Source organism: Thermobia domestica, chromosome 4, assembly GCF_964235325.1.
Source record: "Thermobia domestica chromosome 4, izTheDome1.hap1.1, whole genome shotgun sequence".
Taxonomy (NCBI): Eukaryota; Metazoa; Arthropoda; class Insecta; order Zygentoma; family Lepismatidae; genus Thermobia; species Thermobia domestica.
Genome location: NC_137457.1, coordinates 41,115,551 through 41,131,178, shown reverse-complemented (window position 1 = coordinate 41,131,178; position 15,628 = coordinate 41,115,551). Strand labels below are relative to the sequence as shown.

Genomic DNA, 15,628 nt, shown 5'->3' with positions numbered 1-15,628 from the left:
CCTTGGTTGTACCTTCAATTGTACTATCTTAACTTGAAAGTGAATATTCGCATTCGCCTACATTAAAAAATCTACACCCAACAGCATATCAAAACCAACCAAATTTGGCAGCAAACAGTTCTCTGCAAAAAGATCAGGAATAAAACATTTTGAACATACTTGCCCTACATTCGGAACAAAGTTAGCAGCACTAGGATTAAGTATTACCTGTTGTTGTTGAGCGCAAAATTTTGGTATGTACCCCGCCTGCTGCTGTGGTTGTCCTGTATCATATACTGCCTACCAATGAAATTATCCAGTGTTCTATTCCCATTAGAGGGCTGCCTTTTATTCCAGTTCCCATTGCAATTTCCTCTTCCATTAAAATTTCTCATAGTTGGGACCACCGAAATTTTCTCTTCCTCTTGGGATCGAGATATCAGATTGTTGTGGACCATCGAATCTACTGACATTACCAACACGACCTCCGAAGTTCCACTTCTTCTTCAAAAGTAGTTATTTGCTGTTTTGCCCTCGCAACGGATGATGGCAGGTTACCTTGACCAGGTTAACGGGAAGTGTCCTCTTTCGGCACCTGAGTATCATGTGACATACTTAACGTGAGTTGTTCTAGTTTCTTGGATAGGTCACAAAGTTCATCTCTCTATGCCTTTTCTTAGGGGTATCCTCTTTCACAGGCTTCGTTGTAGGTCAGGTTATGGAACTTTCACTTCCCCATGGCTTCTTCTGTTTCTTCATTTTAATCTTCCTCTTTTCAATATCAGATGTCTCAGGTTCAAAATGTGTAATGTAACTGATTGCAGTTTCGTTTTTATCAGTACTGTCATCATCCTAAGAACTGTTCTCTGACGAACTTGTTGTTGACGAATCCCTCACTATATTCTTTCTATTCTTTCTCTTGCTATTCTTCACAGTTGACCTCATCTTCTCCATCTTTCTCGCCATCTTCTCCTTCACACGCGTGTTCTCTATGTCTGTAAACGCGTCAATAAGTTGTTCTGGGGCCTAAACTTCTTATTCTGTAACTTTCTACAATCTTGGCCCTCGACACATACTAACATCGACACTGCCCCTTGGGAAAAATGTGCCTGGCATATTTATCTGCTAACGCCAATTTATCATATAAATAAAACTTTGCACTTTCGTGTTACCCCCGTATTCTGTTAGTAATTTTAATAATCGGATCCGCACTCGTCTTCGGATCAAGAACAAAATTATAATTTCTTTCTTAAAGTCCTCATACGGTAGTGCTTTTAAATTATTGCACTTAAAAAAATTACCCAACCTTGCGCTTTACCTACAAAGCAGGCAGGTAACATGTTTTTAGCCTTACGTTCCGAATAATCATTTCCTTATAAAATCCTCAAATGTTACAATGATTATTCGGAACGTAAGGCTAAACACATGTTACCTACAAAACAGGCAGGTAACATGTGTGTAGGCTTACGTTCCGAAAATCACATTTCCTCTTAAAAAATCCTCAAATGTTACAAAAACCTTTTTTCCATACAGTCGAGTATTATGTCAAATTTAGGTGTGTTATTTGTATGTACGTGAACGACCGTTGTCTTGTTCTCCTTCCGTGGAATATGATCTCTTCGACGCTGTTGGTTTTCTCCTGTTCCACCATTTTCCCCACATTTTGTGCTCCTTGGTCGTATCGTCTGTCTTCATTCTGCCGGTCACCCTGTCGCCTACTCCGCCGCCGCTCAGATCCGCTCTCTGGGCTGTCTTGCTCAGATGAAGAACGTTCCTGGTCGCTGCTAACGGAAGGTTGGCGTCCACATCTCATCTGATCGTCAGTGTCGTCTGCACTAAGAAATCTTATCTCTCTTCGTTGTACTCTGGATCGTAACTTATAGTGGCTTCTGTCAGACGTTTTTGACCTCCTCTTTTGTTATTGTTGTCGCTGCTATCGAACTAGAACTGGCGTTGCTCGTCGCCCAATTTCAACCAATAAATTACCTAATTTGTTTCCTAACTATTTTAAATTCAAGCTGCACACAGATTATAACTAAGAGGAAAGTTTTCCTTCCATTTTCTCTCCTTTTTCAATTGTACTGTGTAAATAATTTTGGCCCGGCTTCTCTTAATTACGCAAACATTCCTAAAATGCATATATTGTTATTCTTTTCTCTTTCTTTTCTATTTCAAACAAAAGTAATGTCACAAACGGACGTTAACATTATGCGACATTCGAACTATAAGGTCATTTCGTTTCCTGTTAACAAACTGAACTACTCTAGAAAGCTGACAAATAAATATGTCGCACAGACTAACCTGAGTAAAAAATTGTGCTTCCATGTAAGATAATAATTATTATCGTTGCGTACCGTAGCATTATAGTTACACTCTTTTCATTAATAAAATTGCCTATGGTAAGAACAAAATAGAAATTAGCTTTTCCCCAAATTAAATTGTATAATTATCCACTCTTAGTTCATGTAATTACATTTTTTCTACAAAATTTCTTTAAAGCTTATACTGACCATCATCTCTGACAGGGATTTGAGCCCCGATTTTTCACCTAACAAGCAGGGATACTAACCACTATACTATCACTATGTGACCGCTAAACCTCTTTTTTAAAAAGCACTCACTGGCCACCATGTAATGTCTGTTTCGGTGTTGATGATTTATAATTCAGTCCGGGTTCAATGATAGCAAACCAGACAACCAGCTAAATAACTACACTTAACGTATGTCATTAAATAGTTTATTCTTAATTATCATAACAGTTAAATTAATAACAGCTTAGGGCCACCGGAGTTATCACAATAATTTAACTCAAGCTTCACTATCCTATAGTTATCACAGTTAGGTGGTAATCGGATGGTAATCATGGGCAGTGTGGCTACTAGCTCGTTTCCTATTTCTTTCATAAAATCTTAAATTTACAGTTTCAACTCAATGTAATTGATTTTATTTGAAGCTAATGATTGTTTGCTTTTGTTAATAATCGCTTAACTTAGACATCTCAAGGGAAACTACTAACCTGGTTGTTGTTGATATATTCCAGTCCTAGTACGAAAGTGTTGAAACTACAATAATTTGAAATATAAAACTTAGATGAAGAATCGCGGAATCTTTCCGCAACAAGAGATTAATTAAGACTGTTCTCCTTGGGTTTTACATGCAGGTCAAAAAGTACCTTCCGTGTTTCTTGCAATACATTAAATTCTTACCGTTACAATTACCTCGTAGGTGACTCAATTGTCTTCCTTGTAGCAAGACTTTCTTATATCTGAATCTAGCTTTCTACCAATTGATTTTACTTATTTCCTGATTGTGAAGTTTATGGATTAATGTGCATACACATATTTCTTTACACGAAAGTCTGGTTTTAAACAATGCAAAAGATTCTTAAGTTAATTTCGTAATACCCTCATACTGTCTGACCTGCCAATTATTAATGTATCCACCACACTGCCTGCCCTTCTGAAAATAAATCGGATGGTAATCCGGTTTATTTACAAAACATAGTACTATTGTAGTTATGGATCGCCCTGTAACAAAAAATAATTAATTAACATAGTAAAATATACAAAGGAAATACAGATACGAGATATATACAAAGACGTAATATTGACGTTGATAATTGAACATTAATAAAGTTTTCAGTTCTTTATTAAAATATTTCTAATTCTTAGTCTGTATTTCTTTTAAATGGAAATCTTACCATTGAAATCATAATAATACAACTTACCCACAAACGCTGTCTGAAATGTGTGTTAGTAAGAACACAGAAAAAAATCTAGACAAAGCAGTGTTATGTTTCACCGGATGTCGGTCATAATTGTGAACTGCACATGTTTGCATATTCAGCGAATATTAAGAACTCGTGTAGTGAGTATATATCAGAATATATAAACTTTATTAAAACACCTAATAGGATTTGTGAACTTCACCCGATTCACCTTTCACTGCGTATACACCGGTAACTTGAATATTAGAATCACTGAGGATGTTTGCATCCGTAATTGAACACTTGAGAGAAAAAAGAAAACACTGAATTAGCACAACAGCACAAACTTGAAGTCAGTCGTAACACTGAAATATCTCTTCTCACAGTTTGATTATAGCAGGCTTTTGGGTGTTGCATGGGAAAGGATAAGGATGTTTGGTATTCCCTCGTTGATCCCCATTGAATGCAATCGAAAAGAAAATGGATATGGTTTGTTTTTGTATGTAATTAAATCCCATTAAGGGATGATGGAATGATTGATGGAAATCCAGGCAGATAGTCTTGTGCCTGTTGCCGTGTTCAAAGTGTTCAAAAGGTGGGTAGGCAATTTTGAGTGATTAATAGATGGATATCATAATTTACAAATTGGATGCTTCTGGAAAAGGAAAATAAACCTGTGCCATCATCATGGAGAACGATTATCCAAAACGAATACGGTAAGTTTATATCATCGGGTGATAAATGTCAGTAATGTTCCTTTGTTATTTCTGTAAAGTCACTGGTTCAGGTGTTCGTAAATGTATTCAATAAATACAAATTGCGTATATACCTTGTTCTGTAAAGTTTTGTATTTATATTCATCAAAATATTTTTTCACCTATGATTTTCAGTTTACTTGGCACTGGTAATCCCTACACAGGATCGAGAGTTGCTAATAGATGTTGATGTAGTGATATAGGATAGTGAAGCTTGAGTTAAATTATTGTGATAACTCCTTGATATTCCAAAGTGATGAGTCGATGTGTTCCAAAGTGATAATACATATTTATTTATTTATGTATTTAACCATAGTTTTCGCAATTTGTGCCACATGAGATTTTGCCTCAAAACTATTTAAAAGCTGAGAAAGTAGCTGAGTATTGAGTGGAAATACACATACAGCGTTCATTTGTTCTTTACTGTGCAGAAATATCTCGAGGTGGCGTTGTGTTCCATACATGCGACGTTGTATGCTATTAACCTTGTAAAATACGCACTTCAAATACACTTATTTAACTTAAATTATTATATCCAAATAGTTAATGTAACAGCAGCTCATTTGTAGAAAATAAGAGTAGTTCGTAGTTCTTGACACTCACACGAAACCTCCACACACAATTACAGTGTTAGTAGCCTACCTTGAAATGTCTTAAGCAAAACCATGATTACTAGCTTCAACATTAATAATTTGAAATACCATTACAAAAATAACGATCAATAAACTTAAGATTATGTAACGGTGACGGTAAAGGTTGAGGGTATTAGTGGTTAAAAAATGAAACAAATTTTTAATAAACTCCCGTTATCCGGAATCTTGGTAGCAGGAGCGCACGCTCCGAAGGAAAAAGTGCATCAAGAAATAAGGAACTCAAATAAGATACCAATAAAATTGAAGACTAAAAGAATTCAATACAAAGTAATACTTTCATATTGTGCGCTCATTATATACATGACGTTCTATATTTACTGATACACCAGAGTGTATACAAGTGATTAACTTCTAGTAATACTGACTGGCGCAAGAAACTTAATTAAATTTAATCCTTGCATCATTTATATGCTGTATATTATAAAACAGATTATGTTATGAATGAAGTATTTGAAATGAATATTATAATATCTCTTTGGGTAAATACTGTATCAATATTTAGATTTACTTTTTATATGCGCACATGTTTCTAGGGTTATAAAAGAATTCTATAACCTTACAAGTGCAAAGCATGCTTTAGTGTATCGTATACCGTATACATATATCACTTGTTTTAATTATTTTCGTTGATGTTATCATGTGAATTCACGTTAAATTCAATTGCTTAATTTTTTACTAAGACGCATGGAAACAAAGTATTTTCCAAGTACGATCTTCATTAGTAATATGGTATGTTTTCTTGCAGTATCTTGCTTATTCACGAATACGCAATAGCTTCACGCAAATTTCTCTTTCTTACCTTGACCGGCAGGTAAAGTACGTATTTACATTTTATGGTTCCTTCTTGGCCTTCATATGCTTCTTACTATATTATTACATCACTTAAAATTATTCTTCATAGCTGCATCTTTCTTTTTTTCTTCTCTTTTTTCATGCCCATCTGCTCCTACTTCTCACACACACAATGCTGCTGCTGGTCATGTGTTGTCAATGTTGCCAGTAAAGTTTAGACAACTAAGGTAGAGTTCAGAAGGTTATTGAGCGGGGCGCTCAGTCATGCCGCCCTAAGTGAGCGAAACGCAAAACTCGCGATTACAACGGGTACACAAATGCTGATGGTATGGCGTGTTCTGTCACATATGGCGTTCGAATATGTAGATCCCTGCGCCGTCACTAAGCATTCGCAGATTATCTTTCACTTAAATCCACAGATACTTATAAGAAGATAATACACAAACAAATTAAACCTGTCATATACACTTATATACATATATACACAATATTTCGAAATATGTACAAATATGTACATATATGTTCGCAGTATTCTTCAGGCAAGTCATTAAAAAGTTGACTGGCACAATTCTCATCTGCCTTCTTCCGCCACTTCCAGTATTCTTCCTTTCTGGGCTTTCACAATTTAAACTGATGTTCGGATCGGTGTTCTATCGATTTCCCATTGTTCCGATCAATCAGCTCCACAACCTTAAGAATGGGTTAAAACACATAAGTATGGTTCTGAGTATAGATCGAACATATTTTTTACCTCCTGTGCTGCTGCATCACTGATGGAATGTGCTCTGAGGAATATAAGATCGCCTACATTAGCATGCCGATCCGATGTCACTTTTTCGTTGCTACGTTGATTATCCTTCGCCATCTGAGACTTCTTACGGTGAGCAAGCATAAGTGGCTGATTCTCCCACAAATTTCCGTCTTCATCAGTTTCCTCTTGGAACAGTCGTTTCATCACAGGCGTTGCATCCTTCACATTTAGATGTGCTTGGACTGGTGCAACGATCATATTCTCCACAATAGTATAATTCAGTAACATTATAAAGTCAGCATTCGTGAATTCTATTATTTTTACTATTCTAGCGAAAAACTCATCTTCATTTAGTTCACAGTGATACAATATTTCTCTTGTACCATACTCGCGATTACTCTTCTGGAGAGGGGTAAGCATTCGTAGCACATATGTGCTGGCACTTTCATAAGATACTGCAGGTTATAAATTACAATCCTTGTAAACCCATACTCCTTACCTAGTTCGGTATTATTGCATATTCATAAGTTAAAAAGGTAATTCAAAATAAAATATTACTTAATGAGCTTTGTAATTGTTTATTCTATATTGATTAAAATACTAAAAGCAAACTGAAACAAATGACCTATTCATTTCTTGATTTTACGTATTTTACTATCAATAAATTTTAAAAAGAAGTAAATAATATTTTACCTTTACGAATGTTTAAAAATAAGCTACAAGTTTAGTATAGGTAGCAATTGTAAGAACTTGAATTGATGAATAGAAAAAAGAAAAATGCTGTTACTAGTAAGAATATGAACTAAAAATTTCATAGACCTATATTTCAAAAACAAGAATTTTTAACTATATCGTAAAAATAAGTAATTATTTGTATTGTTTTTATGTGTACAAGTATCTATATTTTTTGTAGGTGATTCAACACACGACAATGATTAAAACCATCATTGTTCATCTTATTGTATGCCGGTTTACCACTTCAGCTTTTATTGACAGTGAAGGTAAATAAATACTCAAATTTTACATAGTTTTAGATTAAGATATAAATAACGAATAATGCATTCCGAAGAATGAGTACTCTGAATTAACGCTTTGATGTAAATGCACCTATTGCCTCAACAAGAAATATTTATTTATATTTGGTTATCCTGAAGGACCTCCAAACTACAATGCATCTCTTATTATAGTAAAATGTATGTAGTACAATAGACGCAAATATTGGGGTGTAGTTACAAAATATTTATCAATTGGAAAATTGAAACAAAAATAATTTCTGGATGTTTCAAATTACAAATGTTAAACGCCCACCGTGTCCTGAACAGTAATTAACTCAAATAAATCAGTAGCTGAATAAAACCTAAATATGTATTCCTATTTTCAGTTATTTCCCTAGCCTACTAACAGCATGCTTTAGATAAAAGCAATTTATCAAATTCAAATATATATAGTAATTAATCGAATTGTTTAAATGATATTTCCGTTTAATCATTTGAAAAGTTGAGTTTCCATATTGTCTGATATGATATAATATAGGCTACCTGGAAAGCATTAGGAGTTCTCAGGTTGCGGAACGCCTATGTATAGAGATGTTGAATATATTGAAAAATCGACCGCAAACAGAAGAAAAATGCAGTAATTTAGGTTTGAGGTTTTACATAAAGAAAGCAACTTCATCATGTAAAAAAGTGAACTCGTTCATTAAATATTCATAACGACCTCGTAGCAGGACTGATAGTTTAGCAAAACCTCTGCAAAATAAAACAAATATCACATACACCACACCAAATGTAAGAGATTTTAACAACGCAGGATCAATGAAATTAGTATTAAGGGAGTTTTTGAGGTATAGGGGGAATCAATCAGTAGAAACATATCACATGTTTATGGGACGGAGCCTTTAATACCAGTAACAAGTGAGATATTGATATATAAGGCGGACGAGATTGAAATTAAAATAGTTAATTTGAAACAAAACTTAACGGGGCAAACTGGAACTTTTGCATATTCTGTAAGTAAGAAACTTAAAATTACAAACAATGAAAGGGTTTCACACCCATAGAACTATTAAAACAGAAATTAAACGGTGTCTACTTGGAAACCTTATATTATCATTATTACTAATCTGGGTCGGTGGTATGATGTTCTTTTTTAAATATACCTCTTGACCTTTATACCTATTTTAAAAGATATACAAGATAAAGAGCAAATTTTGAATAGTTAGTTATAAAAGAAAAACTTCTAATAATTTTGCAGGAGGTAATGTACCTAAAATGGAAGCCACATTTCCTCGCTGAACTGCTATGCTGATACGTTGTTCTTTCGATCTTGTTCTTTGATTTTGGCACTTAAGTTTTATAATATGCTCCGGAAAAAGAGACTTTAGCGATGTTATTGTTCTAAGATGACTATTTGGAGCAGACGTATTGACTATCTGTATCGTAGCCATAAATTAAATATGTAATTGCCAGATTAGAAAATGTATCGTTAGCAAATAATTAAATTTTTCCCTCCAAATCTAACTTCCCAATATTGTTTACAAACATAGCAAAGAATAAAGGAAACAAACAAGAACCTTCGGGTAGCCACATTGTAACATGTTATAATTAGAACACATACCGTTTACCACTGTTTTAAAATATATGTTGGAGAGGAATGATTACAATTAACTTTAGAGCGTTACCTCGGAATCCTATTCTTTCTAGTTTGGCTAAAAGTTTTTTTTTTCCTTGTGGTACTGTATCGAATGCTTTCTTTACATCTAAATATTTTGCGATGTTAAATTTGTTGTTCTTTTGCAATTCTTTTAGTTGTTCTAATATTGCATTTTTGTTTTCTTGTCTTTTCTGAATCCATAATGATAATTAAAAATGAATTATTACCTTCTAAAATGTAGACCAATCTCTCATGCAAACATTTCTCTAACAATTTGGAAACATAAAAAGACTAGAAATCGTAGGATAATTGCTAGGCAAGTTAATATCATCTCCTTTGTACAGTGGAGTTATTCTAAAATGTTTTAGCTTACCTGGAATATATCCTTTCTGTATACACAAACTAAAAATATAGCACTTCAGTTTTTATAAGAAGACCACTCTAGTTCTTAAGGGAAGAAACCGAAACTCCACGTTCTCCTTAGTTTTTTGCCAATCCATATTGTTTATTATATTTTCCAATTCCTCTCTGGTGACAGGTTCCAATTCTAAGTCAATGGATATAGGTGAGTCCTGTGTTACTCTCTTCTGTTTCCGGTATCTTTTTCTCCAGTTACAATCCAAACTTTACAAAAAAAATGTATAAGGTCTTCCATATTTTTACTCCAAAACCACTTGTTCTTATATTTGGCACTTTCCTTTTATAATATGCTGCGGAGAAAGATACTTTAGCGATTTTGTTTCTCTTTAGGTATTTTTTATTAATTTCCACATGGAGCAGTTATCCACTTTATAAATTGCGTCGAGAAAGTTTTTCTGCCTTTTGATGTTTATATAATGCCAAATTTTGGATTTGTAGAACCTTGCTCGTTGTTGTGCTTTTAAGGTATTACTTCTTAGTAACTTATATTTTGATCGAAGTTATAATTCCTTTGGTCAACCAGGGTTTAGTATTTGCCGTAACGAATTCTGCAGTTAATTTCGAAGAAGTTTCGCTCTTTTAGTATTTTCTAAAACTCACCGTAGGCAGTAATTTTAAACACGCTTTCGAATATTTTGTCACCAATTGTTTCTAGAATCTCGTCCAGATTGTAGTTCGGTTCGATTATAACTGGGTTGTCCAAATCGTAGTACTCCATTCATGAAAAGCACCGACCACTCGCACTCACATACACACACCAACTGTTAAAAGCGCACTAATTTTTTAAGCACTTGTCTCACTTCGAAACCTTTTGTTATCTTTCTTGGGTCGATTTACAATTTTAAGACTGCTTGGTTCACACAAACTGTTGAAACCGCACTATTTTTTAAGCACTTGTCTCATTTCTAAAGCTTTTGTTATCTTTCTTGGGCCGATTTACAATTTTAAGACTGATTGGTTCACAAGGGGCTCTTTAAGTAACTCGTTACTAACTGCTCTTACTAACTACTCTTCTTAAAATGCTTTAACTAAATAACTGTTATTAAGACACTCTTCTTTAAAAAGGACCACTAAATGTCTTTCTCCCTCGCTAGCTTCTTTTTTAAACTTAGATAACAAAAAAGTGTATATAATTCTTTGGCGTCCTTATTATACCTTCTATTCTTCTGATTGAAGTTTGGGAAATAGAGTTCTATGACTAGTAACTTCGCGTTTATATTGGAACGACTCCGCCGAAGGGTGATGCATATCTACCCGGATACAGTTACAGAAATGGCACTCTCTCGTCGGGATGCCGTAAGATAAAGTAATTATAGATTCACTTGTAAGAAACTTCGATGGGCTGTTACATTGCATTCGATTCTCTTGTTACTATGCTCCTTATTTCCGACATCACCTTGAAAAATCTCACTATATGGAATTGCTTTTATAAGCTATTGTGCAACCTTAGGCAACATACTTAGTGCAAGGTATTGCACCAACTTTTCAAAACTCCTACTTAGAAGTAATTGTTCCACTCTTTTTTTTCGTAAAAGAATAACAGGAAATGTCTCTTCTGCGTGTTGCTACATTTCTTGGCGGTACTTGCTATAAAACGTAGTATAAAACTTGCTATATAACTTGCTATAAAACCCAGTAGAGTAACTTTGCCTCGGATAGATAAACAATTATAGATCCGATTGTAATCGAGATGGATGGTCATCTTATTTTTAGGCTCCCTGTTAATGGACTTGCATCACTTTGTAAAATATCAATACAAAAAGGAAGAAAATCGCGTCTATGCACAAATATATAGAAGCTAAAAAATATGCCGATCTCTTAAGAAGTTTATGTTTTATGATATCGACATTTATTTAATGAAAAAACAATCCTTATGTCTATCTCTAATAGGAACCTGGTAGCATACTATTTCTTATTCTTATCAGGAGAAACCTTCTCATTCTTAACTTCCTCACCAGAAGAATCCAAATGCTGACTCTAAACTACTTCTTTTTTCGTATAGTAATCTTAGTTTCCGAGAATAAAACAACTTGAGTAGAAGATTGATCCGAATCTAATTGTTCTTCTTTGATTTCCACAGGACGTGTATGAAAGTAATTCTATGTCGCGTTCTGTTCATCGATAAGGATTCCTTTCATTTATAAGTAAAATACAAACTATCGCTAGAACTATTAAGTAACTCAAAATCAGGAAGATTAAATAACTCCTTGTACTTATCTGGCAGTAACACAGACAACCCAGATGTATAGAGAACCATTTTCTATCCAATCTAGTAGTAACAACGCTTATATTCTTTAATGTCTCTTTACCAAAGGAACATCGTTCAAAGAAATGTAATAAGAAACAGAACAAGAATTTAAATCCTGTACAAGATTATCAATTTATTATATACAAAATGTTCTCCCTCTCCTTGTTAGACAAAAACAAATTGTTTCTCTAAATATAAAGACAATATGTAGTATGGGGATGCATAGGTAGTACACTTTTATGGATATACAAATTCTTCAAGCTTAATCATTACGTTATTACTAATTTGCCACACAGATATACCACATGTTAACACTTTCTGGTTTTTTGAAAACAAAAAAAACCCTCTTTCGCTTCATTACACGCTCTATATCATGGTTACACTTCAATCACACTTTGAAACAAATCAAAATATAAAACAAATTTACAGCTACAATAAGAATGCAATTAAAAATACATTCATAAATAAATCTTACTTATAACAAAAACAAATCAGAAAATACTGCTCTTTTATTCAAGTATTTTACTGAACAAACCTTTTGTCGGCGCCAATGTGACGTATCATTACTTCAGTTAGTAAATTTCTCGTCCTGGAGCTCAAACAATTAGGTATCTTGTACTCACTTAAAACTTCTCTTCCACCTAAAGAATTCTACAAAATGGTTAACAGATCCTACAAGAATACATAGTATTATTGTTTACAGTAACTCAAGGATACAATATTGAGCACAGTGGAATAAGGGAAATTTGTAAGTAAAATACAAATCTATGACGAAAATCAATATCTGCATTATATTGAGAAATCCTAGTGATATTCAGCAATTGATTTTATCAGAATCAGTTCCAGAAATATTGGTGATGGCAAACGTAAATTGACCAAAATATATTACTATTATTTGAAGATTATTTAAAGCGGTCCCCTCTGTCAATAATTAGCTTCAGAATCGCCCGATTATGTTTCTGCCTGTAAGTTTAAAAACACGTTGCTCTTTCAAATGGCAACCTAAAGAGTCGAACGTTTCAGAGAAGGAAGTCTAACACTTTAACGTGTTTTATCTGTGCCTAATTCTGATTTTTTATTTTTGCTTTTTGAAGTACTTTCATTTTTAAAAATCATTCTATCTTCTGATAAAATCAAATGATTATATCCAAACAAAATACGGTTCATTCTTAGGAGCAAGAGTAGACTGCAATATCGTTTGGGAGAAACACAAATAACTGTTTCTAAATTAAATCGCCTCTACTATGCAATAAGAACTATCAGGGAAAAAATAAATCTACCAACAGAATAAACCATATATTACGATACCTTTCATGCAGTATTAAAATACAATATCGTATTTTGCGGTAATGGTAGTAAGAGTGACATTACTTTTAAATTGAAACGAAAGTGGTTAGAATTTTATGCCTAAAATGTAGACTTCTCGTCGACAGCTGTTTAAAAGATTTAATTATTTACCACTATAAAGTTTACATATGTATCAGGTAATAATATATACAAATGTCTGAACTTCAATAAAAATGTACATGCTTATAATACGCGTTGAAGAAATTATTTTCACGTCCCATCTAAATTTGCACATAGACTAACCTACGAGGATTTAACTATAGTAACACCGCAAAATGATGCAGCGGCTGACAGTCTGAATACTTACAAAGTTCTGTAGTACACATTCAGCCTGGAAATTGGTTTCTCCTATTACATTGACCGGTACTACAGCTTGAGCCTTCTTAATTCCTCCTCTTGCTAGAATCATATTGCAAAGAAAACGGTTATTCCCCAGTAGCACAATTGATGGGCCGAAGTCGATCAAAATGAGATTTGTTGGTGGGATCGATGTCGGTGTCGATGTGGATCGATGCAGAATGGCAAACATTTTGCCGACATTGGCCAAGATCGGCAAATCTATGTCGATCGACATTGGCGTCCGTGTTGATCTATGTGGGTCCCATGTGGATTCTTCCAGATCAATGTTGGCCCGGTCCAGTGGTTGTCATTAATCCCCATCTAGATCTGCCGTATATCAACATCATCGATCTTGGTCCCTGGTTGAACAATACCAGCCTATTTTTTATCAATGTCGGCCCATCTAGATCTGCCTCATACCCAGGTCGTTGTTCTAGCTCCCTAGATGGCCTATGTGGGACCTATGTTGAACCACCCAGATCTTCCCTGAACCCATATCTTCGTTCTAGCTCCCATACTTGATCGATGTGGGTCTATATGGGATCCATGTCGACCCATCTAGACTTTCCCTATACCCACATCGTCGTTCTAGCACCCTGGTTGACCGATGCGGATCTATGTGGAATCTATGTTGAACCATCCAGATTTGTTGTGCTTAGATTTGTTGCTGAAAAGATTTTGAACAATACAGTCGAGGGTTGTTTGTAATTTGGGATAGATTGACTCAAACATAATGTGGGTAGAATATTAACTTTAATTGGATCATGTTCTGTAAATTCTTTTCATTGCTTCACTATGGTTCCTTAAATTCTCCTTAGCACATTCCTCATACGTCATGTACAAAAAAAGAGCTTTTAATACTCGCTGCATCAGTTTGCAGTTTGCTTCTAGCTGAGCAGATATGAAATTTATACAACCACTTCTGTTAACCTTGACAGTTGCTTGTGTTTCCGTATACAATATATGACGTATCCGTATGACGGATGTATTTCAATCCAATGCCTTCAGCGTCGAATTTTTTATATTGGAATTCCTATGTTTTCAACTATGTTTTCTCTACTGATTGTAATGTTCAAACAATGGAATATGTAAAGAGTATTACTTTTGTTATCAGATACAAATGGGCATAACGTGCTACTAAACAGATAATGGCAAATGTGATCAACACTGTTAATCAGCATACCTTCAGAACGAAATGTATATCAGAATAGCAGTGAAAGCAGTAGATATATTCACTCATATTTTCACTCACAATTCCATAATGAGGTTAGACTCGCTGGAATACCCAATGAACATTTAGGGCCTTGAAAGTTTGAAACCGAGCCACAGAGAAACCTCGACTTGACTTTACTTTCTGTTTACAATTTCCGGGTTGTGAACCAATAACGTCCTCCCTTGGGTATTGTAGAGCGCTTGAATCCTAGGGCCTCAGACATTGTATTTTCCAATTATTGTCCACTTGCTAGTATACCAGTATTGTTAAATTATTTTCTCTGCTCCTACTTGGTTCTTGGTATAACCTAGGGTTAAATATGAAGGTATAACCGAGGAAACATATTAACTATAAAATTAAACTGAGCTCAGTACAGGAGCGCTAGTATATGTTGTTATAAGAAATGATTTCTCTCTTTAATTGTAAATCCTCAAGTAAAGATTATTTAGGTTGCTCTACAACTTTGTAAAGTTACCTACTTATCAAACCTATACCATTTGCTTAAATGTTTGTAACCAGTTACCAATTTGATAGTATTACTGATATCATTACTAAATTAGTACCTTGCTGTAAATATTAAACCCATTGCTGTTATCTTAGTATTGCATAAGAAGTATTGCACACTAGTCAACCTTGTCTCTCATTAGGTAGATATTTTTGTAATTCTGTTTACTTTTTCTTTCCCTTATGTTAGAAATAAAATTCATTAAAACAATAATTTTGGTAATGCCTTTAAATTTCAAAATGGATATTTTTACCTTGTTATAAAATAG

General features: G+C 34.2%; 1 protein-coding gene across 2 annotated transcripts in view; it reads left to right on the top strand.

Moving 5' to 3' along the window:
* Positions 1 to 15,628, top strand: part of LOC145683302 (brachyurin-like) — a 365,263-nt gene that overhangs the window by 14,154 nt on the left and 335,481 nt on the right. For both annotated transcript variants that reach the window (XM_081754664.1, XM_081754662.1), the window contains exon 2: positions 7,550 to 7,637. In XM_081754664.1, the coding sequence (XP_081610790.1) occupies positions 7,568 to 7,637 (70 nt within the window). In that variant the 5' untranslated portion in view covers positions 7,550 to 7,567. The remainder of the gene's footprint in view (positions 1 to 7,549; positions 7,638 to 15,628) is intronic.